The sequence below is a fragment of the Mustela nivalis genome (assembly GCF_964662115.1).
Source record: "Mustela nivalis genome assembly, chromosome: 5".
Classification (NCBI taxonomy): domain Eukaryota; kingdom Metazoa; phylum Chordata; class Mammalia; order Carnivora; family Mustelidae; genus Mustela; species Mustela nivalis.
In genome coordinates, this window is record NC_139024.1 from 144,640,936 (window position 1) to 144,666,431 (window position 25,496).

Genomic DNA, 25,496 nt, shown 5'->3' on the forward strand with positions numbered 1-25,496 from the left:
TTTAACCCACTGAGCCACCCAGGCGCCCCTGCATCTGTTTTTTTAAAGCACAATGGAGAGATGCTGAAAGCCAGGCTAATCACATCCTGTGATTTCCTAGGCGGTAGTGTAATCCCTGGTTTACAAAACAAGAAATGGGCTCGAGGGGCGCCTGGGTGGCTCAGTGGGTTGGGCCGCTGCCTTTGGCTCGGGTCATGGTCCCAGAGTCCTGGAATCGAGTCCCGCATCGGGCTCTCTGCTCAGCAGGGAGCCTGCTTCCCCCTCTCTCTCTGCCTGCCTCTCTGCCTACTTGTGATTTCTCTCTCTGTCAAATACATAAATAAAATCTTAAAAAAAAAAAAAAAAAGAAATGGGCTTGAATGGAAAGATACAAAACCATGAGATTTCAAATCTGGGAAGGCACAAATGGCTCCTGAGTTGCAAACGTACACAAGTGCTAAGCCAAGTGCAGTCTCCCATCAGGGTCGATTGTCAGAGCACTCCGGCGCTCAGAGGACCAGATCCCATGGCAACCATGGATCCCTTCTATCTGGGCAGATGGCACTTGTAGCTTTGACAAAGCACTCACCCTTACTGCCTTCTTTGGAACAGCTCCTAGCTGGACTAGAGTGTCATAAAATGTAAGTGTTGCATGTGTGCTTGTAATAATCCATGTAGATTCAGGGCTTTGTTTTATCATCTGAATAGACAGACTGCATTCTGAAGTCACTAATGTCAGGACCTGGTCATGAAGGAGTGAATAACGAGGGTGTAGCTTTGTGCCATAATGTCTAATTCTTAACCGTTTCTAAGTGATGGGAAAGCATGGACCAGAAGAACTACCTAGGTGGAGAGAGATGGAAAGACAGCAGAGGATGGAAATACCAGCTCATCCATGAGGAATCTCACTTCATGCAAATTTGAAATCCGGCTGAGCTCGGTCCAAGACAATGGCCCTTTAAGGCTGCTGACAAGGAAGTTAGCAAAGATGCACTTGTCAACAATGAGATGAGCTTGTTAGAGTGTCTTTCGGAGCTTGGTGGGAGGTATTAGGTTAAGGTATAAAAATAGCAAAGAATTCTAAGATTTGCTCCCCCATTCTCAAGTTTGTACTGTCATCTTGTCTGGACGAACATTTCACATACACATGAACACACACAGCCCCTCCCCATCTGCTGGCCTCTCCCCTCCATTTCCACTTTTCCAAAGTGAGGTTTTGAACCAGATTGTTCTAAAGAACTCCGGTTCTTCTAAAGTTCGGTGAAGCTGCAGGACTGTGGATTCCCACTGTTCAGCTTCGTGGATGCTGACACGTGAAATGCCTCCCCCAACACACACACACACACACACACACACACACACACACACACCCCAGATGTCTCATCATTCCCAGACACATTCTTGCTTTGGGTCCCACAGATTAGCCAGGTACCGAACCCATGAGCTACAGCCCCTGGGTCTAAGAAACAGGAGAACAGCTGGAATTGTCTCTTCTCTTCCATCTTTATTTGCTACTTTCACATCTTTATCCCACCAAGATAAATTGGAGAGGGCAGCAAAAGGCCACGTGCAAGGTGGCACGGGTCAGCCGGCTGAATGAAGCCAACTAAGCACAGTCCCCTGAGCACCGCAGAGGTAACAGCAGGCATCTGCTCCTGGGTCTGGAGATCAGACTGTGTGGCCCAAGGGCCCAGTAGGGAAGGTCATGTCCCACAGTAGGTTTGGCCTTAGAAACACTAAAAACAGTTGCATTCATTGTCCTTTTCTTTCTTTCTCTTTTTTTTTTTTGCTTGAATAATAATAAAAAAAGAAAACCAAAACCTTCTATAATTTATAAGCTATTTTTTTGCTATCTACATTATATATAAAATATAGACTCTTTACTTTATAACACACATCTTTTTCCTTTGATAAATAACTCTTTAAAATATCTAGTATACATGCCTTGACTTTTATATATAAGTTTGGTTTTATACATATACATACATATATATACTCATGTTTGTAAAACACAATAAATACATACTCAACAATGACAACCAAACAAATGTAATTTTGGTTAAAAAAAGAAGAAAAAAAGAAGTAGAAGTACTGTAAAAGCACCAGGCAGCCAACAGAAAGCCACAATCGCTAGAAACTTCTCCCTCCCCTGGGCAAGGCACAGGGCACAATACTACCTATGTATAGATATGTTTGGATGCCTGAAGGAGGGGTGGGAGCAAAGGAGCTGGTCAGGTCACTCGCTTTTGTTTTGTTGCTTAACCTGGGATTAGACTAGAATCACAAGTAAGTCATGACGCTTGTAAGGAGAAGTCATAGGGCTCATTCAACCACTTAGCCCTTGTGGCAGCTGCAGCGGACGGCAGAGATGGGGACAGAGGATGAGAGAGACAGCCGGACGCCAGGGTAACTCTGCAGGCCCGGCCCCCACCAGCCCAGGTGAGCTTTGGATGCTGCACTTTGCGTAGAGCTGTTGCAAAGGATGCGGTCTTGTCATTACTCACTGCTGGTTTAAACAAAAGAAAAAAGAATACAACAACAGATTTGAGGCTATTCAGTAATGCAACCCTTCAGTGGTGCAACAGAGCTAGTCACTTCGGAGGCCCTCTCAAGGGCTCCAGCAGATAGGGACTGGGACACGGGGAAGAGAAAGGCCAGTTGGCCACCGCCTTCCACAGCTAATGGATATGGTCACTCAGATACGACAGTGAAACAGCAGCACAGGAGGCCTACGCTCCTCTTGTGGGAGGTTCTGGGAGGCTGACTCGGTCAGGGTTGTTCCCTGAGACTCAGAGGACTGCCGTTGGCCCGCTTCTCTGCCTAGGTTCAGGTAGGCCCGGTGGGTGTGCCGTCTACTGGTCAGGACAGATGCCACACTGCAGACACACACAGCTGTCCTGTCATTGCCCTCCTCCCTGTCCCCAACAGAAACCTGAAATGTGGGGCTCTGATAGATTCTTTTTAATGAGCTCCTCACTGTCATGCTCTGGAAACTTCGGGGCTTTGGTGGCCAAAGGAAGGAGGCAGCAGGTGAAGCACGTGTCCTCGACCACCAAGGGCTGGATCTGTATCTCAGAGAGGAGTGGGCAGGGCAGGGGGGCTACCTTAGCATTGCTGGCCTCAGGAAATCCCGAAGAGGGGACATCAAGACGTGTGTCCCCCATCCTTGCCAAATAGAATACAAACTACAGATAACTGTTCACGTGACAGTCACAATGGGGAATTTAAAACAGCTAGTTTCTGAGTATATTCAAGACATAACTGAGTTGCTAAAAAAAAAAAAAAAAAAAAAAAAAAAGGATTCAGCCACCGTAGCTCAGGGAATATGGTTGTTTGCAGGTCTGAGTCCTAATCTCCACTCACAGGACCTCAGACGGGTTCCTGTACCTCTCCGCCTCCCTGTCCCCATCGGAGAGCTCTGAGGGTGCCGTGTGTGGTGGGGTGGGACTTGCAAGTGGGGCTTCGAGTCCTGGTTCTACCTCTAGGAAGCAGTGTGACCTCTGCCATCACTTAACCTCTAATAAAATAAAGGATGTGAAGACCCGGGGCTCTGCGGTCCCTTTGGATGTCACCAGGCCTGCTTCCTTCCCAGGATGTCCCCTTCCTGCCCAGCATGCTTAAATCTACCCCCCACTCCCACTGGAAGAAAAGCAATGCCATCGGAGACCAACTCTATGCCCCAGCTCAAACTCCACAGCTGGGCTAGGAGACAAGAAGAAGAGAGTAGAGAGTGTAGAGGTATGAATACAATGGGCAGATAAATCAGAGTCACAAACGAACTCTAGAAGCCCCACTCCCTGAGAAGACATTTTTCCTATTATTAGACCACCCAGAGCAAAACCCAAGGCCACCTATAATAGCGGGCCAATGACCTCCTGAAAGGTCCCAACTCTGCGGTTTGCCGCTTCACCTCCAATCAGAATCAACTTAGGAAGTCGATTTTCAAAGAAGCAAAGTGCCAGTTCCATTTTGGAAGGGGAAGAAAAATCGACTAAGGATCCTTCTGGCACAACATCAAAGGTGGCATCCTGCTCCCCAGGGGGGGTGTGGACCATTGTCGGTGGGGGGGAACCCTGTGCAGGTCACCTTCAGCCTGAGTCACGGAGTCTCCGCAGGACTTGGGAGGAGCCCCTCCTCCTGTTCAGCGAGGAGCGCTCGCTGCCTGGCGAGAACAGAAGTACCAACCTTTCTTCTCGGGAGGCAGCATGGTTTGGAGAAGAAAAGTTTTGGATCCAGGGGACTCCACTTCTGCTTAATGCTTGTGTGATTGTGGGCAAGCTACCCTTCCCACAAGAGCCTCAATTTTCTCATGCATATCGTGGGGAGAACACCCAATACCACAAGGGGTTGGGGGGGGGGATTCAATGAGATGATTTACCTAAAATACCCTGCACACAGGGGATGATGGAGAAATGGTGCACAGAACGAGCTTGGGATGGCTCTCTGCTGATACAGAAGGAGTCTGGGAGAAGCTTGTCTTGGAGCAGAGTCAGCCAAGACTGTCCCTAGAGTTCAGATACAGCGGACACACAGGTGTTTGCCGCCAGGCAGGGAGGGAGCATAGGTGGCACCTGGCACCGTCCCCTCCATTGAGAGAAGAAGTCACACAAAAGCAGACAGTGGTCATGGACTCAAGGACACTCAAGAGAATGCAAATTTTCCAAGTAAGCCCAGAGCATTCGAAACACTTGTGAATACCAGGTAAGGACCACTGACCCCCATCCTCTCTTAACCAGTAGCACAGGCAGCCAGTGGAGTCAGCCCATATTTCCAAGACCAGAGGCATCTCTGGTGGGATGAAGGGAACAGATCAAGCAACAGGGACTAAACGTGAAGACCCTAAAATGGTGCCTGCCTTACAAGGGATCTTTGAAACACCATCATCAGAGCAGAAAGGGGCTGGATTGCTGCTGGGGCCCCCTGCTGCGTCACAGCCGCCTGATGGTACCCAGTCCCGAGTGTGCTAGGAGGGAGGCTTAGGCGAATGCCTGACTTCTCAGCTTCCCATTGTGGCTCCCAATCAAGGCTTTTGCAAGTGGTAGTACAGGGGGGGAAAGGAGCACGAAAGAAGGATCATAAATTCATTTCCGAGAATTTTCTTATTTAAAAATGAACTACTTCGGTCTTTTCTTCCTCTCCTTCCTTCATCTACCTACGACATGCATTTCAGTAGATAAAATGTGAGTACTTACTAAAATATTTTTCATGCTTCTTTTAAAGAATATGTATTTTCTTTCTATATACCCTGGCCCCAAATGAGAATTTTTTGTTTTAGACACTGAATATTTATCACAGAACTCAGAAGCCTTTGGGAAAACAAAACAAAACAACACACAAAAAAACTTCCCGAGTCTTTTGGTTAAGTACAGAAACATAAAATGGAAACCCTTGGAATAGCTCTACTTACATTAGAAACGACTTAGGAAAATGAGACCCATAGAGTCGTCTAGTTTCTTCTCCCTTCGTCCTTAATCACAGCCTTTCCGGCTAGATAGAAAAAAAAAAAAAATCCTTCCTACTCAGTGTCTACAAACGTAATTTATCCAGAGGGCGATTTAGGAGAACTTGAACTCCAACAGTCCACCACACGGCCTTCTGCTCAAACTCTGACTGGGACTCCTCTGTTCTCCTAAATCTCTAGCTTTGAACTGACAGCTGCAAAAGCTACAAAGTCGTGATGTCAGGGACCGCCATGTACCCCAGACAGTGTCAGCTGACTAACCCAGCCAGGTTGCAGTCAGCCCCGGAAGCAGGGTGACTCTTTCCAGGAAGGCAAGCCTTCCTCCTCCTGCTGGAAAATGACCAACACATGCCCTCAGGGGCAGCTGGGTGATACAGTGTATAGACCCTGGGAGGAAGGCAAAGGGCTACTCTGTTCATTTTCAGATTCTGCCCCCTTGGAGCCTGGGGTGAGAGTGGAGGGCCCTCACGGCCCCTTAAATTCCTTTCCAGTTCTACCACCAGCCCACCTCAGCTCTGTGCCAGAGACAACTGTTGGATTTCTGTGACCTGCAAACAAAAGCCACGTAGATTTGCAAGTAATGGTCTTGGCATCCAAGCCTGACAAGTGTCCAACGGGGGATGAAAAATTAAGATAAGATGAATCCCCCATTTCCAAATGGGGTGTTTCTTTCGAGAAAGGTCTACATTTTTAAGCACGGTTTGAGGGACACGTGGTGGTGGTGGTGGTGCATGTGTGCACGTGTGTGTGTGCGCATGTGCATGTCTGTGTAACTTCAGTTGTTCCCTTTGGAACACTCCAAGCCGTCTACCATTTCCAGTAAAAGCTCTGGAAGCAGAGAGTAACAAGACGAGAGAGAAACAGAGACCAAGGAAAGGAAGAATACATTTTTTTTTCCAACATGAACCTTCACAGTCCTACCTGAAGATACACCCCTGAGGGCTCTAAAACCCCGTTTTAGAAACACTGAGCATTATGTGCCTGGTTGGTCTTTTTTTAATACCAATTCAAAAACTTGCATGTGTCAGCCTCTTGAAAGCAAAGGTCAAAGCTAAGGAAAATAGCCTTGACTTTCCCCACTCTCCCAACCCAGGGAAGAAGATTATTATCTGCATGGAACTGAAGTCTTCCCTTTTGAATCCACAAAGCTGGGTGAACCCACTGCAACCCCGGAGGCCCCAGGATGGGAATCTGTGGTCAAACCCACTCCTGCCGTGCCTTTGACCCTGCCAGAGAGCCCGGTGGAAGGACATTTCAGTAGCATTATCCCCCTACACTCAGTTCCACTGCAGCCAAAGTGGCGGTATAAGGTGGCTCCTTGCAATTTTCTAATTGTTGACAAACCCACAGAGCTACTGTATTCTCTGCCTCCTCTGTCTCCAGGCCCTGAGTGCTCTGGTGCTCTCCTTCTGGCTCACTTGCTGTTCCTGGCCCTCCCTTACCCCATCTCAGGCCAGGCCAAGGGCAATGAACCAATGAGGAAGACACTCCCTTCTGCTTCCTATGAGCAACACCAATCAATCAAGATCGCTGTTGGCTTTGCTACCAAGTGCTCTTTCCTCCAGACATTTTAAGTGGCTTCCTGGAATTTGAAGGTTCTCATTAGCCCGCTGCACCCCTACTTCTCCCCAGACTAACAGGCTTCTGCAGACAGATGGGGACTTGGAGGGGGTGGGGTTGGAAGCCCGCTGGGGCTGACCTTGCCACTGGATGGCAGGAGCATGTGGCTCGCCAAGGAGGCCAAGGTGAAGGAGTGGATGAGCTGAGGAGGAAAGCACCCCCTCTCTGCTTCTCATAGTCAAGGGCAACGGAAGCTGCTAAGCCTCCTCCCCCTTTACGAAAGGCCCGGCAGGCATGATGTCAGGAATAGCAGCCCCCACACCCCACGCCCCGAATACTCCTGGCCACTATTGGCTCAGCCCGCCAGCAGTCTTCTTCAGTACCCCTCACCCGGGCTGGGGGTTCACCCCCCTCAATGCCACTTACTCACACTGACCCCCGCCACCTTCCCGCCCTGCACTCCTTGAGGCCACCTCTGCCCGCGCCCCTCGCCTGCCTTCCCCCACTCCGGGCTCCACGCCCAAGACCTGCGTCCGCCTAAGTCCCCAGTCCTGGGCTAACAGTACAGGGACATCCGGCTGCGGCGCATGGCCTCGCTGATCAGGTAGGCGGGGCTCAGCTCGGGCTCCTCGGTCATGATGGCAATGTTCTGCCACTCGCCCGTCTGGCTGGACCGCTTGATGGTGTCCACCACACACAGGGCGTACAGGCAGTCATCGAAGGTGGCGGCCATGGTGAGCGGCCGCCCGTCCCACGTGCGCCGGTCGTCCTGGTCCTGGAAGGCCTGGCGCACGGCCTGCATCATCTTGATGGTGCCGCGCAGGTAGGGCGCCGGGATGTCGCTGAAGGCCTTCTCGGGCAGCAGGGAGTTGCTGACGGGCGTGGCGTCCTGTAGCAGCAGCTCCTGCTCCGCCGCGCTATTGCGCTGCCCGTACAGGTCCGTGCCCGCCGCCAGCAGGCGCCCGGCTGAGCCCACCACGGTCACGTCCTGCTTGAACTCGCCGGGCACGTTGAAGTTGAGGGTGACGGTGCAGCACACGCCACCCTCCAGCACCATCTGGAAGGTGCAGAAGTCGTCGCTGGTGATCTGGCGGATGCCCTTGATGTGGTCGGTCTGCTTCACGAAGGTCTTGAGCAGCCCGTGGACCTTGACGGCCTTCTGGCCGGTGAGGAAGGTGAGCAGGTCGATGATGTAGGTGCCCACCGAGTGCAGGCCGCCGCCGCCCATCAGGTCGTCGCAGCTCCAGTTGTACTTCTTGCCCAGCAGGCTGCCGCTGTGCACCTGCACCTCGCACACCAGCAGCTCGCCCACGTAGCCCTCCTCGATGAGCTGCTTCATGCGCACGAAGGCCGGCAGGAAGCGCAGCACGTTGCCCATGATGCTCATGAGCTTGGGGTAGTAGTGCGCGGCCGACATCATGCGGAAGGCGTCCAGCGGCGTGGCGGTGCGGTCGCAGATGACGTTCTTGCCGATGCCTGCGGGCAGGAGGAGAAGACAGGCCGTGAGCGCGCGGGGTGCGCAGCGGGAGGGGGCGCAAGGTGCGCAGCAGGATGGGGCGTAGCATGCACAGCGGGAGGGGGCGCGGCGGCCCACGGGCGCTAATCCTCGGGGTAGACCAGGCCCGATGCGAGGATCCCCCTTACGACCCAGACTATTTTGTGGCACCGGTTACTTAGGCAAAAGTTACACCATCTATATTACATTTATAATACAACCTATACATAATTATCTTCATATTTCAGTGGAATGACTTTAGCATGAAACCACGGATCTAAATACTGACTCACTGTAATATATTTAAAGGGCCTGTATTTTGGAGAGGTTTTTAAATGTTTGCCAGTATATAACAGAAAACGCTTCGTTTCATGTTTCATGTCTGTAAGTCTATAACATTTCATACACGAGTATATTTTACTTGTAAAAATACTGATAATTTAACATTTAAATATAAAATGTAAGTTCTATTGAGGTATACAATATCATCTTTTTTTTTTAAGATTTTATTTATTTATTTGACAGACAGAGATCACAAGTAGGCAGAGAGGCAGGCAGAGGAGGAAGCAGACTCCCCGCTGTGCAGAAAGCCCGATGTGGGGCTCGATCTCAAGACCCTGGGACCATGACCCGAGCTGAAGGCAGAGACTTTAACCCACTGAGCCACCTGGGCACCCCCACAAATCATCCTTTTACATATAAAATGTTTTGTTAAAAATTATCTTCCATATGAGATGTTTTATAGCTTCATTTTATATGTAAAACATAACGTATTAAAAATGTACTATTAGAAATGTCATATATAGGGAAGAGAAGAGTGTCTCTCTGTCTGGATAGAACCAGAATAGGCAAGCGTAAGTCATAGCCAAGGCCAGTCTGGTTAAATACGAGGAAGAATTTCTTAATGATATCCTCCGAGGTCTAAGCTTTTAGCTCTCTCCCCTACAACCACAAACAAAGGATTATATTTTAAGTATTATCCTGCTTGTTTATTTTGCATTATGGATTAGGGCTGGCAGTGGTCGGAGATACTTCTGTTTACTGTTTTCGCACTCTTGGGGAAGAGTGGGTATCCCCTGTTTCTGAGGGGTGGGCAGCGACTGGTTCCTCCCAGACCTCCATCTGGCTCATGGTGGGGTTTGGTGCTTTTGCCCAATGCAGCTGAAGCCAAATAACAATTAGGCTTATGTGATGACTGTACTGGGTGCATAAATTACAGGTAGATTCAAGCCCTTTGGGAGACTGAGTGATTCTGGGCCTGAAGAAAACAAAGGATCAAAGGAAAGAAGAGTGACAGGCAATGAGAGAGGGATTTATTCTGTAGAAGCCAAGAGTGAGGGAAGAAAATCAACTCAGCCAAACCTGTAGAGACAGCCAAGTGGAACTTAATAATAATGATAATATTAATAATAATAGAATTACACCGACTTTGTTAGTAAGTCAGATTACACAGATTTTGTTAGTAAGTCAGATTAATGGTTGCTAGGTGGAAATACTTGGAGAGCTTCTGAGTCAGGCCACGTGTCCCTGCCTGTGGCTGGTCTCTCTTGTCGAGTCACGTTTAGCACTTGGACCCTCTACTGGGGACCTGTCCATTCCGGCCACTGATGGGGGAGATCCCCAGGGAAATAGAGCAATGAGACACGCACTCCTATCCCAGTTGTCCTGACTATGGGCATTCAACTTGAGACAACCCAGGAAATCTCACAACAAGCTAAGCTGACATCAGGTTCTGTGGGGGTCCTGCAACTGTGGGTGTCTGTCCAGGGGAAGTGCGTGGACAAGGCCACGGTCTGCCCCCGTGGTGGAAGAACTAGCCAAACAATAGACGTGGCCAGAACAGATTGTAGAAAACAAATACGATTGATGGTTGTCAATTTCCACACACACATTTAATTCCGGCCCTGAATGAAAGGCCCGGAAGCCACACGATGACCACATCTCCTTGCCTTTTCCACGTTGGCAGAGCTGGCTGGTTTTTCTGGTGACCATGAACGATCAGTAAGAAGCTCCTTTAACTCTTAGCAACAAGCTGAGGACTAAGGCTCTGGGAGAGGGACGAGGAAGCTTTGGTTTATGTTACCAAATGTGCCACGAGCTTGCGAAACACAGTGTTCTGATAACATGATCCCGAAGGCATTAGGCTCATGTAACAGCAGCTCACGCTGGCAGGAGCAAATTTACATGTAAACGGATTGGTAGGTCATTGCAGGGACAGGTGACTAATGCTGCCAAAGTATGCCTCGCACCTGCTGGGTATGGGCTGTGGCCTCTCCTATACCCTACCTCAAGGTACCCCCAAACCAGGACCCTGCCTGTCATCTTCTTAGTACATTCTGTCATCTTAGTGGCACATGAGTAAAAGTTTCTTATTTTTCTATTATACTCCCAATTTTTTATTTTATTTTTTTATTTGAGAGAGAGAGAGAGCGCAAAAGTGTGGGTGGCAGGGGTCGGGGGAAGGACAAGCACATTCCCCGCTGAGCAGGGAGCCTGACACAGGGCTCCATCCCAGGACCCTGAGATCAGACCTGAGCCTGAAGTCTGAGACTTAGCTGACTGAGCCACCCATGTGCCTTTTTTCTATCATTAAAAAAAACCCATAAAATAGCCAAAGAAAAAATAGGGGAAATTAATTGACTTCCCATCCACACACCCAAAGCCATCACTAAATGGGTAATTTCTTGCAGCAGCATAGATGAAACAATTCTGTGGAAAACTCCTTCTCCAGGGGCGCCTGGGTGGCTCAGTGGGTTAAGCCGCTGCCTTCAGCTCAGGTCGTGATCTCGGGGTCCTGGGATCGAGTCCCGCATCGGGCTCTCTGCTCAGCAGGGAGCCTGCTTCCTCCTCTCTCTCTCTCTCTGCCTGCCTCTATGCCTACTTGTGATCTCTCTCTCAAATAAATAAATAAAAAATCTTTAAAAAAAAAAAAAGAAAAAGAAAAGAAAACTCCTTCTCCAGAAAATACACTACGAACAGACACAGAAACGCCTCTCCCCTTCTGAAACTCACGCATGGCTCCGCCGACGTCCTGAGATAAAGTCTATCTTCTGTTAGGCTATTTAAATATGTTGTGGCTTCACGCTACACGATGAAGTCCTCAAAGACAAAGCCTGGCTCTCATTTCTTAAGCCACTGCTGTGCCCACGGTACCCAGTGGACATCGTGGCCTCGCCCCACCTCACGGCCCACAGTCTTTAGCAATAGCCACACTTCCCAGAGGGGTGTCAGCAACGTCTCGACTCGCCATACCTACAAAGCACAAAGGAGACCTCTAGGAATCTACCAGAAAGAAAGAAGCTAAAATGTAAGCACGGCAGCCCGAAGAGGCTTCTCACTGAATTATTTATTAAAGCAAAAAGCTTGGAACAATGCAAATGCCCAATGACAGAAGAATGGTAAGGAAGCCGCATAATGGGATAATTGTGGAGCCGCTGAACGTGATGCTAATGGAGACTTTCTGATGGTAGGCGAGAGGATTATGATGTCATGTTCCGTGAAAAGGGGCTCTATTCATAGACATACTATGATCTGTACTGTCTCTTAAACATACAAAAGAAGGGAAAATCTGGAAGGGAACACCTCAAAATGTTTACAATTGTTAATTCATTCGTAGGATTATGACTGATTTGTATTTTCTTCACTAGGCTTTTCTGTATTTTCTAAGTTTCTCCTTTTATGGTCAGAAAAAATGTTTGCTTTTCTTTTTTCTTTTAGAGACTGTATTTATTTATTTGAGAGGGAGAGAGAGCATGCATTAGGTGGAGGAAGGGGCTGAGGGCCAGGGACAAGCAGACACTGCACCAAGCGGGGAGCCCGAAGGGGGGCTCGATCCCAGGACCCCAAGTTCATGATTCCAGTTGAAGTCAGATGCTCAACTGACAGAGCCACCCCAGGTGCACCGTAGCTTTCCTGTCTTAAACCTGAAGGAGACATGAAGACCTTTGAAGGATGGTGCCGACGTGATGGCCGAGGGCCCTCCAAGGTCTAGAGTGGCAGGCAGGTGCGAGAGCCAGCGGACCTGTCCCAGCACCCCCTGCCCCAGTAGGCTGGTGAGAGCTCCGCTGACCCTCAGTTGTGAATGCTTCAGAGGCTCAGGCTACATTGCTATGTCTTCTGGTTCCATTTCCTCAGGACTTCAAAGCTATGGACTCTCTTCAGAAGATGCAATTCAAACATACACACAAAACTATACCCATACCCCAAGCCCGGGTTCAGTTCCCTCAGGTTCCAAGGAGCAGGCCTCTCCATCATAAACTGTACAGCAACTTCTTTTTAAAGTATGTATGTATGTATTTTTATTTTTTAAGTAGGCTCTGTGCCCAACATGGGGCTCGAACCCACAACCCCCAGATGAAGAGTCCCATGCTCTACCAAGTGAGTCAGGCGCCCCATACAGTAATTTCTTGAAGGCTTTATGACAAACTTTTAAAAATGAGATAACACTTCCAGTCTTAAAAGAAACCCAAAATGCAGAGCTAACAGACCCTTCACTGATTTGTGGAGCAAATTCCTTTTCTCTCTATTCTGGACACTCTTACCTTAACCCTTCCCCTTGGTGGGGCTTCTACTAAGCACCCTCTGGAGCTCCCCAACATCCTCAGGTCCTCTTTCCCAGCTTCTCCCCACCAAAATGCCCAGAACCTGAAGCTCCAAAGTCCTTAACAAGACAAGAACAAAGGGCTTAGGCTAAAGAAATAGAATTCTTTTTTTTTTTTTTTTATTGTTTGCTTATTTGGTTTTTCTGATTTTTGTTTTATTTCAGTTTTACTGAGGTATAATTGGCATATTGTAAGATCTTTATTTTTAAAAAGGATTTTACTTATTTATTTTAGGAAGGCGGGGGCCCGAGGGAGAGAGAGAATCTCAAGCAGACTCCCTACTGAGCACAGAGCCTGACCTGGGGCTCGATCCCACAACCCTGAGATCACGACCTGAGCTGAAACCAAAAGTTGGGCACTTAACCCACTGAGCCACGCAGGTGCCACTGAAATTGAAAGATACTTAAGGTGTACACTGTGGCTATCTGATGTAGTTATGCATTGTGAAGTTATTTCCACCCTCTGTTTAATTAACCTCTCTTACTTTTTTTGTGTGTCAGAGAACATTTAGGTTCTACCCTTTTAGCAGATTTCAATTACATGATACAATGTTATCAGCTGTAAACACCGTGTTTATATGCGATCCACAGACCTTATTCATCTTATAGTGGAAAGTCTGTGCTTAAAGGAATTCAGTTCAGGTTGTAGACTTCTAGTCATCACAGTGTGAGAGAGAGAGAGAGAGAGAAAGAGTGTGTGTGTGTGTGTGTGTGTGTGTGTGTGTGTGTAAGTACATGAGTGTGGCACAGAGCATCCCCTCACCTAACACCACAAACAGTGTAAAGGGAACTTAGATCATCTGGGTATAGGGTTCACACACCCAAAAATCCCGGGTGCGTTAGGTGCCACGGAACATAGGCTGGGATTTCTTCCAAAGAAAGCAGTTCAGTACCTGCTTTCCAAATTGCCTCTGCCAGCCTGGGCTTCAGTCGGGCTGTCCAGAAAATACCAGGCTCTTCGGTGTCTTTGTGATTTTCAGGTGTCTTAGCACAGTGCTTTTCTTGCTACCCCTGGGAAAGGGCTAGAATAGGCTCTTTAGAGAACAACCTTTCTCTGTCTTGTGCTGAAAAGAAATTAACAAGTGGGGACCAAAGCCTACACTCCTCCCCTACGGAAGGTAAATAGAGACCTCGGGGCGACAAGAGCTGAAAGCCTCTGTTTCTCAGGAGAGAACCCTAGGAGAGCCCTGCCTGCCCCCAAACAGCCATGACCGATTGCTAATGGGAAACCACGAGGGGAGAGCAGGACCCTGATCTCCGCTCTGCAGACCCTGAGAGGAGACAGTGTGTGTTCTCACTCCTGGGAGGACTTTACCCAAAGACCAAACATGCTCCCTTAGGAGTTGATACTCTCTTGCGGCAAGCGGTGGTGTCCTCCTTCTAAGGCAAAAGATCCACGGCTCTGGCGCCCCCAACCCTCTTAAGAAAACCCTGCCTTGGGGGGATCAAGATAATTGAGGACTTGAAACAGACAGCTTCAATTTCACTCTTAATACACGGACCGTGGAGAATGAAAAGCAGAAAAGAATGCTACGTGGCTGGGGAAGAAAGAGTGTTGTATGTTTTGCCAAGCCCCAAAATGCTTCTCAAGCTCCAGAGGGTTTCGGTTCGACCCAACGGTGTTCACGATGGTGCAGGGGAAAAGCGGGATCTTGCCGGGCATTTGGGGCTGCAGTGGAAGCGGTCACCCTGGCGCTGCTCCCCACCTCCCCTGCCCCGGGAAGTGATCTGAGCCATTACAGCATCACCCCGTGCTTAGCTCTCTCCCCCGAGGGATCTGCCCCTGCACCCAGAAATGGATGCCTTGGAATCCTGCCACATCCGTCAAGGCAGAGCACTGTGACTCTGGGTGGGTGGCAGAGAACACATCGGGGCTGGCCTGGCATGTGAGAAAGTCTTCACAGCCCGCCTCCACGACAGACCACCTCTCTTTTTGCATGAAGACAAAAGGTCGAAGCTGGTCTTTTGGGGATTGAGAGGAGCCTAATACGCCCCCCGCCCCCAGAATGTACCACTTTGGCATGTGGATTATTTCAAGACTGAAGACAATCAGACTCAAGAAGAGATTTTACCTCCCCCTTAACTGCCTGAAAGAATTTAGCTAGAGGGGCTGTACCAGGAAGAGAGAGCTATTGCCAGAGATAACTTTTTATAGCAGAAAGACTTATCTGCGTGGCCCTGGCAAACACTGCTTTATCAAACATTTGTCCTCTTTCATCTTCCCGTGAAATAGCTTCATCCTCCCCCTTGAAGCCCCAGACCCTGTGCCCTCTCCTTAGCTCGGTTATGATCTATAACCCTCAACGACTTGTGTGCCAGGGGGTCTCATGTTTCTATAGGGGCTCCCGTATGCAAGAAATCTGCTTTTCTCCCGTTACTCTGTCATTTAATTTTTAGCCAACCAAGAAACTTAGAAGGGAAGAGGGGAGAATGTTGCCTGCCCCTTACAGCACCTTTGGGCTGGAACAAACTTCATTTTTCAAGTGAGAACCCCTAGTCAGCAAATCAAGTGAGAGCTGCCTTGTCTCTAAAATGGTGGGACTAAGACCTTCTCACCCCTATCACGGAGCTGATGCAGGGGAGAAAATGAGATCAATGGGAAAATTCTGGAGGGTGAAAGCGCCCCGTGCAAGGCTGCTCTTTGTCAGAAGCTTTTAAAATGAAATAATTCCAGAAGGAGCTTTACTGCCCTCCCGAGAGCTCTCATGGGGAAATGGGAAATTGGCTCCCTCCACAGCCTACAGACTCTGTTCTCTGTAATGAGGGGTCAGTGCTGCCCATAGTTTCCCACTGGCAGACCCTAAGTCACCTTCAGGTCCCTGCGCCTCCCATCCCCTAAGCTCAAGGTCTCCTAGCTAGGGCTGGGTACGCGCCCAAATCTCTTTCCAGAGACCAGAGCTTTTGCAAGGGGCTGATACTCCCTCCAGATGATCCCCGAAGGAACAGGGACAAAGGACTTCCCGCTGACACCTTGAGGGAAAGAGCTGTGCTGTCTGCTGTCCCAAAGAACAGCTGCCCTTTCCTGCCCTTGATCAAGTAGGTTATCCCCTGGACACCTGGGGTACAGCTGCCACCTGGCCACCCAGAGACCAGAGCCATCCCCCAGCATAATCAGCTGAAACTTCAAAGCCCGCCTCCCTGCCAGCACATTTCCAATTACACACTCCTTTATCTAATCGATGGTGGAAATCTATGAGGCCCATGTTACTTTCCCATCAGTTCCTCCCAATTATTCCACTTGTGTTGACAGCTCCTTATCTTCTGAAAGCCCACATGGCTGCTGGTCCTACTGGCGGGCTCCCAGCTGTTCTGGCAGATTGGCAGAATTCCCACAAGAAGCCCCATCAGATATAGCTTCCTAGTTTTTCCTGTCATTCACAGAAGGTAGAGAAGATTTCTCTGCCATTCAAGCAGGGAACTCATTATTTTCATATATACTCCACTGTGTCAACATTTCTGTGCTAGGTACTGGGACTGAAAAATGAGTAAGATACACCAATAGAGCTCTCGGTCTAGTACAAAAGACCAACCAGAAATGAGGGATTACAGTATATTATAGATTACAGGATCTAACAGAGGGATAAGCAGTGAGAGCAGGAAGAAGGGCTGCCTGACTGATCTGGGAGTGGTAGAAAGCACTGCTGGAGAGGTGACATTTGAGCAAGGTTCTGAGGTATGTGTAAGAGTTTACCTGAGGGACACCCGGGTGATTCGATCAGTTAAGCCCCTGACATTAGATTTCAGCTCAAGCCATGATCTTGGGGTCGTAAAATCAAGCCCCGTGTCAGGCTCCCTGCTCAGGACTGAATTTGCTTCTCTCTCTGTCCTTCAGAGTCCCCCTCCCCCAACTTGCACACATACACTTTCTCAAATAAATTTTTTAAAAAAAGAATTTACCGAATGAATATTCAGAAGCTTCGGGTCCCATTTAGAAAGTGGTTGAAAACAAGAGTGTTGAACCTAGGATCTGAGAAACCATGTGTATGTACCCTGATGTTTAATTTTCTGAGAGATTCATTAGGCTCGGTCATGATCTCAGGGTCCTGGGATCGAGCCCTGCATCTGGCTCTCTGCTCAGCAGGGAGCCTGCTTCCCTTCCTCTCCCTCTGCCTGCTTCTCTGCCTACTTGTGATCTCTGTCTGTAAAATAAATAAATAAAATCTTAAAAAAAAAAAAAGATTTTATGATCAAGGGGAGATCCAGCAGAAATGCAGCAGAGGGAAAGCAAAAAGGAAGGCAGAGCACAGACAAATGTCGGGTTTTAGTGGAACTAAGAACCCGAGCACACTGGGCCACTCGTAACCATTCCTTCCCCTCTCCCGTGGGTTTCACTCACTCCCTGCAACCTGCCTTTAGTCCAGCCCTGTCTCAGCTCCTACTCATCCTTCCCTTTATTCCCTAGGGGTTGGCACGGTCTCCCTCTCCAACCTCCCGCCCATCCCCCATACACATGTGCTTTTTTAAAGCTGAGAATGTTTCTTTCAGCACCAGCAGGGATGACCTGTCTAAACCCCACTCTGTGGCCTCTGGCCCTTCTTCCATATAAATTGGGAGGAGAGCCCCTTTGGAGAAACCTCTCATCGTCAATCCTCATGAGGACTGGGAAGCAATTTCCCAACTCAAACTACTGATCTGATCTGTTTATAATAACAATGACATACTTTAAATCTCTCTCTCTCTCTCTCTCTCTCTCTTTTTTTTTTTTTTGGTTTGAGAGAGAGAAAGAGAAAGAGAGAAAGCATGAGTGGAGGGAGGGGTTGAGGGAGAGAATCTCAGGCAGACTCCCCACTGAGTGCAGAGCTGGACCCAGGGCTCGATCTCACAACCCTGAGATCATGACCTGAGCCGAAACCAAGGGTCGCTTAACTGACTGAGCCACCAGATGCCTCAAAGACATAATTTCAAATACTAACCACAACAAGCTACTGAGTACTTATGTCAGAAGAGGCTAAGCATTTTCCACATCCTTCCATTTTTGTAGGGTACCCAACCTCAGGAGGCAGGTACTAATATCGTCCCCATCTTGCAGATGTGGAAACTGAGCCTCGAAGAGGGGTAACAACTTGCCCACATTTCTGCAAGTCAGTGACCGGGAGAGCTGGGATTTGAACCCCGACTGCTGGGCCTCAGAGAAAACCTGGCCTTTCCTTTTACACTCCTACTGCCTTCTGAACACTCCTGTCCTAAGTCTGACTCGGTGGTTCTCCTCTCTGAACTGTATGCCATACCCAGAGGTGACATCCACCTCCCCAACGCGTTCTCCCAATGCCGCCAGGCAACAAGCGCCCGTGCCCACGTGTGCAGCGCCTGTAACACACAGTACCTGAAGGAGGGCTCCAGGGAGAACCGTGCAAACACCAGGGCACTGGGGGGAGGGTGCCCACTGGCCTCCTGGATGACAGCCAAAAGCCCCAGAGCACCACAATTAAGTTTCCATTCTAATTCCAAACCTGACATGGAAATGCGTCAAGGGAGACTCTCCTTCGGTTCCCATCCCCACCCCTCCACCGCTGTCAAGGCCCCTAATACCACTGGTGGGCTCTGAAAGAGATGAATGGACCAGAGAAAGGAAATCAGCACAGCTAATACAGATGAGACTTGAGATCTAACTGTCCAAGTGCTTTTCTATATCCAACTGGCCCCTCAAGGCCAGCTTCTATCATACCAGTGCTTTCTATGGGTCCCTCCCGCCCAACCACCGCCACTCAGGACTGTTGTCTAAAGCCTCCTTTTGCAATGAAATCTCAACCAGGAGTTGGATTCTCTCAGACTGTTCCATGTGGACTCCGTCATCTAGTCAATGAGCCCATAACAGCGGGGACATCCAGAGCAGGGACTGTGCTCCCGAAACACGTTTCATTGATTGGTCAATCCTACACACCTGCGTCCCTCTCAGCCTGTACGTGTTGAGAGTGAACATGGTGTTGGGAAGTCACTCGCCAGCCCCTTCCAGCCCGGGCATTCCCCCGGAGAGAAAAGCTGCCATTCTTAACCCAGAGGAGACAGCAGGGAGGGGGGCAGAAGTCAGACACCCTCTAGGCTGGTGGCAGGCCTCCTGGGAGGTGGGCCTGAGGTGGCCCTTACCTGCCTGTGGGTGACACACACAGACCCCCCCATGGGAGTTCAGAGGCCTGGGGCTGTGGTAGTGGCTGCAATGGTCAGAGACCTGAGGACAGAGGAAAACAGCCAGGCTGTGGGGTCACCAGTGGAGGCCTACTGTGCTGGCCCCAAGAAGCCCAAGGACACCCATTACCTCTCAGTGCGCATGGTTCTGGGGAGCTGCCCGGAACTGCCCCTCTGAAGCCTGCACCACTCTTCCACACCTGAACAAGCCAGAATTCATAGGATACCACCTGATGCAGGGGCACAGCCACGTCCTGCAGGGGATGAGGACACGGGGCAGAATGCTGAGCTGGGTCACCAGAGTCATCACGAAGAGACTGAGCTACTCAAACTGTAAGTGATTGGGCTTGGTGAGTCGACTGGATTGCACTATATTTCCATTCCTTACCCATGCATCCGGCAGGATGGTGGGGGGCCTAGAAGGATATCAAAGTAAGTGTGAATTTTCATCACATATCCCAAAGCAGGGGGAAGGCCCACATTATCTCCCAAAGCCCCTCTACAGTCCTCTCCAAGACCTCAGTACCAAATTATTGATTTCTGAGTCAATGCTTTCCAGAGGAATATAGACTATCCTCACTGTGCATACAGAATGCAAGACAAGAGACGAGGGGCACCTGGGTGGCTCAGTCAGCTAAGTGTCTGTCTTCAGCTCTGGTCACGAACCCAGGGTCCTGGGATCAAGCCCCATGATGGTCTGGCTCCCTAGTCGGGAGGGAGACTGACCTTTCCTCTCTCTCTACAGCTCCCCTTGCTTATGCTCTCTCTTTCTGTCTGTCAAATAAATACAATCTTAAAAAAAAAAAACAACCTTGTAGGGCAACTACTCAAACAAACCAAAAAGGAGGAAACTCTCCATTCAAGACAAAATCTCCAGTGAAGGCATCATAGTCAGAGACCCTCAGCCAGTGACGTGTGTGTGTGTTTGTGTTTTGAATTAGGGTATTTCACACAGCTCAAGTTTTTGGCCTCTCTTAAACAACAGAAAGATCCAGAAACATTGGGTTTCTTTCCCCCAGAGCCTACTGCATGACAACAACCAGCTGGAGAGAAATAGTGCCTTCCAAAGTTGGACGGTGCGTCTATCTCCAGTCGACCACAGTCCCCGCCCGTCCCCAGTGAAAGGCTGTGTCCGTTTTCTATTCGTGCCCTAACAAACTACCGCAAACAGAGCAGCCGAACCCAACACCCATGCACTGTCCTTCAGTGCCCTGGGTCAGAATTCCGATGGGCTCCCCTGGGTCTCTGCTCAGGGGTTCGCAAAGCCACTCTGGGGAAGAAGGTGTTCCTCACGTTCACAGGGTTGCTGGCTGAGCTCAGAGCTTTGGAGCTAAGGACCTAAGAGTCTCTGATGGTTTCCTTGTGGCTGCTCAGCTTCTAGAAGGCCCTGTGTTCCTGAGGTGCAGTGCTACATTCAGGCCAGTGGTAGTATCTACAAGTGGGTCCTTCAGCTGGAATGTCTCTGACTTCCTCCTTTGCCACCAGCTAGTGAGAATGCTGTGTCTTTAAAGGGTTCCTATTATTACGTGAGGGCCTACCCAGGTCATTTCCCTTTGGCCGTATAACTAATTACAGGAGGGACACAGGGGAGCAAAGGTCATCACAAATGCCACCACTGCACTCCATCGGTGTGCTTGTGAGCTCTAGGAAAGAAAGTCCTGCCAGCAGGAGAATTCTCAAGTCCTCTGGCGACCACCTAAAGCTCCTCAGACATGTGTTGACGTTCCTTTCAAATCAGCCTTTGTTTCTGTGTTCTTTCGGTAACTTTTACCGCATCAAAAAGAAAGCCTCAGTGAGGTACTCTGGGCTTGAAAATCCTATTATTAGTCTCCTTGTTACCACGGAGATTGTGTCCCCAATTCAGGGCTCCCTCTAGGCAGATGCAATAGGAACAGGGCCAGCAGGGTGGCGGCTGGGGTCTCCGGGGGGCCAAAATGAGTGCACGGCAGGGAAGGGGAGCTGAAATTGTCACGGACCCACCAGGTGCCCGCGGGCCCCGCGAAGCCTCATGCTGGCCCCTTATCTCCGTTTGTCCAGAATAGGTCGTGGAGGCTCAGAGAGATTAGGATGGCCCAGGACCGCAGACAGATGGCAGGTCCCCACTGCAAATTCAGCTCTGTGTTCCCAACACCCTCAGTTTTCCACTTATCACCTAAGGAACCATGATGGGTGGAAGGAGAGAAGTAGTCTCACACCTGGGGGCCTCACTGGACCTGGGCACAGAGTCCACGCGGGTTGTGGGGAGGCACTGGAGGCGGGGGCGGGCCAAGGCCCGTGCCTGAAGGGTAAGAGCTAGAAGCAAAGAGCTGGAGGCTCCACGCTGAACCACAATGGTGACTGGCCCGGTGAGCCAAGCATCCAGCTGCTCCACATCTGTGCAGCGAGTGGCCTGGGGGCCGCTGCAAAGAGGACGATCAGGAAGGAGGGAGGCTGGGGAAACAGGTCATGGTGGGGACAGGGTGCCCACAGCTGAACACAGGAAGCCCTGCACCGGCCACCGCCCTCTGCACACAGGCAGCCGCCAGCTTGGCAGAAGGAATGGGGCAGAAAGGCACTTGCCACACAATCTACTTCCAACAAGCAAAGGGGCAGCAGAAGGACAGTGGGGGCCACACTACAGCTCCCCATGGGCTCACCCCACTGCCAGGGCGGACAGGGACAACCAGCCAGGAGACCATCTTCAGTTCTAAGTCATGGCTCCTGCTGATGTAGACAGACAACAGCAATCAACCTCCCGCCCCCCGCATCAACACCCAGGTCTAGGGCTCCTAGACAATGTGTTGGGGTTATCGCGAACAAACCACTTCCCTGGACACTTTCACCTCCATCAGCTCTGCTTCTTAGAGCAGGTCTGTGACAAGACGTGGGAAGCGGTGGGAAGGTGGTGATGGTTAGAAACAGAGAGGTGACTTCTAATTAGGGGAGTGTTTGGGGGCGGGGTGGGTAGTGGGGACTTGTTGCTTTCAGGGGCCACCTAGCCTCTGAATCTCCTTGCTCTATCTGGGAAATGCTTCACCATGGCAAGTCTTGGTGGATGGTAGAACTTCTCCCCTCCCGTGGAAGCTAAGCCAGGGGCATGCTTTCCTGGCAGCCTTGGCAGCAAATGCATGGGCACACGCCTGGGTTTGGCCAACCAGGGACGCTGCCTGGGTTCGGATCATAAGGAAGAAGGAGAATGGAGAATTCATCCTGGCGGTGGGGATGGTAATATCCAGTTTCCAAGGGCTGCTGTGGCCATGATTCCAAAGACGCAAGCAACATCGAGAAAGCAACAGGGTCCGTCGATATTGACTGGGTTCTCTGGTGTGACTCAGATGGGAACTCTAGATGCCAAGTCTTCCTTTGGTCCTCTTCTTTTCCAAGCCTACTTCCCCCAGCTTGACTCACATTTCTGTGATGAACTAATCTCCTTTCAAGAAATTCTATACTGCTAAAATCAGTCAGGTAGTTTCTCTGGTTGGCCATCAAAATGCTTCTCCAGGACAAGGTTAATAAGCTTTCTGGATCCCTCTTTGAAAAGATTGATTTGAGCGCAGAGGAAACACTGAGTGCCTGTTAATAAAGCATCCTGAGATCCAGCCTGATTTATTGGAAAGGGAAGTGGAACGAGGGTCCGGTGATGTGTTTTAAAGTTCTGACTCCAGCATGTGGAGTTGTGTGACCCACGCCGTTGGACGTCGAGAAAACCGGGTTCCTGTATCTATAAAACTGGAACAGTAACATTTTCAAAAGACTGCTTTGAGGATGAAATGACATATGGGCAACTGTCTGGCCACATAAAGAGTGCTCGAATGTCTACTGAAATCAACAATGGATCCCACTAAAAACTGCTCCTATCAGCCCCTAGAGCTACAAGAATTAACACGTTGGGAAGGAGGGACATCAGTGCATGGTAGTGTGGGGCTGGCCAGGGACCAAGACTTGAAATCGAAATGGGTTCAGTCTGGCTCTGCCACCAATTCACGGTGCGAAAGCCTTCTTAGAAATGGCAGCTTTAAAAGACCGCTGACGGCACGGCAGAGTTGGACATAGTGAAGTCTGCCGCAAGGAAGAGCCTATTACAAGAAGAAAGTTACTGCTTGACCTGCGGTAGCAAAACAGAAAGCCTGAAAACCAAACCCTACAGCATCGCTCTCTGTCTGGAACCTGGGGTCTGTCTGGGCTGGTACTAGGTGCTCATGTGATTGAGAACAAAATGCAGAACCCACAGGCACCAGTGGGGATCCTGATTTATTCCCTCACCCTAGGCAGGGGCTTCTGTTGGCACTGCTGGCTGCATGGGCTGGTGACAGGGAGTCAAGGCAGGGAAAATGCAAGGCAAAGGCAGGCTGAGACATTTAGCTGTGCACCTTATTAGCGGCTCCCACTAGTTCAGGTAGCGAATGAGAAGCCCTCCCTCCTGAGAGCCAAACCTCCCCCCTTGGCAGCGGCTGATACTTTGACAGATCTGGGCTAACAATGTGGCTGGGGGGTGGGGGTGGGGGAGTGGGGGAAGGGCAGTTTACCCAGCACCTCACAGAACACAGAGAATAGGGCTTTCCTGAGAAGCCCAGAAACCATCAACTTCTTCCCTCCGACAGCCTGTTCTCTTAAAGGGACAGCACTTAGTTTTTCATTCCGAGAGCAGAAGCCAACCCTCTGTGCACACCTGAGGACAGTTTCAGCAAGCCCGGTCTGATGAGGCTGAAAGCTGGAAACTGCTCACTGGGAGGGGAGACCAGTCATATGGCCCCAGGCGCTGGCTAGGGGCGAGTCTAGAGTTTTTTTTTTTTTTTTTTTTTTTACAACAATTTGCAAACAATGTGGACTCTTTTTAAGCAAAGAATCCTAGTAGGCAGGAACTCCCAGAAAACTGGGCACACCTAGGTCTGTGTTTGCCCCAGTGATACTAGCGGAAAACCTGAGAAACTAAAAAGCCCTTGGCTTGCTTTGTGAAGTTGGGTGGCAGCAGCCCCATTTTACAGATGAAGAAATGCACTAAATCTTGTCCTTAATACTGTGAGGCCTTGGAGAAGGCTGGGATACAGACACATAAGTGAGAAAGGCTCTAAAGTTTCCAGCCCCAAGGGAAAGAGACCCAGCAAGGCTGTAATGGTTTAGATACATCCCGAGGACACCCCAGCATGGAAGGGACTCTTTGCTCCCCAGAGAGGGGTCTGCAGACGCACAGTGCTGGGCCAAGTCTGGCTTGAGCACAGGACTTGGGGCAAGTATTGGGGTGGGGGGGAGATGCCCAGATGTCTTAGACCCCGTGGATGCCCTAACGGTATATACCCACAGATACAGAGAATGAGGATAGAGACCAGGCTTGGTGTGCTACGTGCCACACTGGGGACGGGGTGTCCGTGCCCGGGGAAGCCGTTCTTGGGCCTTTCAACCCCTCTGAGAGCAGAGAGCCAGCCTCTTGCCAAGGGCCTCCCTGTGGCTTGGCCCCTTCCCTCTTGGTAGGATGCCGACCTCTACCTGTGTCCTCGCCCACCCTCCCAGCACCAGCACCTCCTCCTGAGAAAAGCGTCTGATGCTCACACTGAAGTCTAACGGCACCCCAGGAGCAAGAAGAGGAGAACTAACTCTGATTTGCAGAAGTGTTACTACGTACCAAACGGGGTTACACTCCTCCCAATGACCCTGGGAGCTCACTGCCATTCCCACAAACCATGCAGAGTCAGTACCCAGATTCACAGGCTAGTGAATGACAGAGCTGGGATTCAAATCCACACATTCTGGCTCTGTGTATCTAGGGCTCAGTTTTGAATAACACGTTGCAATTCTAAAAGCAATGTGACAGGCAGTAAAACAGGACTCCGAAGGAATCAAGTTGTAATCACAGATTTTCATGGAACCTTTTGTTCAACCACAAAAACTTCTTAAAGGCCTCCTGGGAAAGAGATGGGAGGGAGTGCTCCTCCCTCTACGTGATCTTGTTATTTTTCACAACTAGTTTCTGTGCTTTAGAATCACGGTTCCCAGTCCGAATGCCTCGGCACCCAAGGCACGCAGGGGGTCCCACAGGGAACTCTCAGGGGCACTGCGGTGTACTTTAACCGTTCAAGGGAACACAAACTAGGCATCTACGGGACATGACAGGAACCACTAGCTCAAGGAAATTCAGTTACAATATTGGACTGCACAACATTCCTTTCAATAACGCAGCTTGGTTTTGGGCAATAGCCGTGATGAAAACACGAGTACCAGGCAAAAATCCAGGTCGGACAGAAAATGAGACTGGTCGTATTTTGACTCCAAGGTTTGAGAAGTTGTGTAGTATCCAACAGGCA

General features: G+C 49.9%; 1 protein-coding gene across 3 annotated transcripts in view; it reads right to left on the reverse strand.

Annotated features, from left to right (window-relative positions):
• Positions 1-1,463: 1,463 nt before the first annotated feature.
• GFOD1 (Gfo/Idh/MocA-like oxidoreductase domain containing 1) overlaps positions 1,464-25,496 on the reverse strand; it is a 103,278-nt gene continuing 79,245 nt past the window's right edge. For all 3 annotated transcript variants that reach the window (XM_082730231.1, XM_082730233.1, XM_082730232.1), the window contains exon 2: positions 1,464-8,476. In XM_082730231.1, coding sequence (XP_082586357.1) covers positions 7,557-8,476 — 920 coding nt within the window. In that variant the 3' untranslated portion in view covers positions 1,464-7,556. The remainder of the gene's footprint in view (positions 8,477-25,496) is intronic.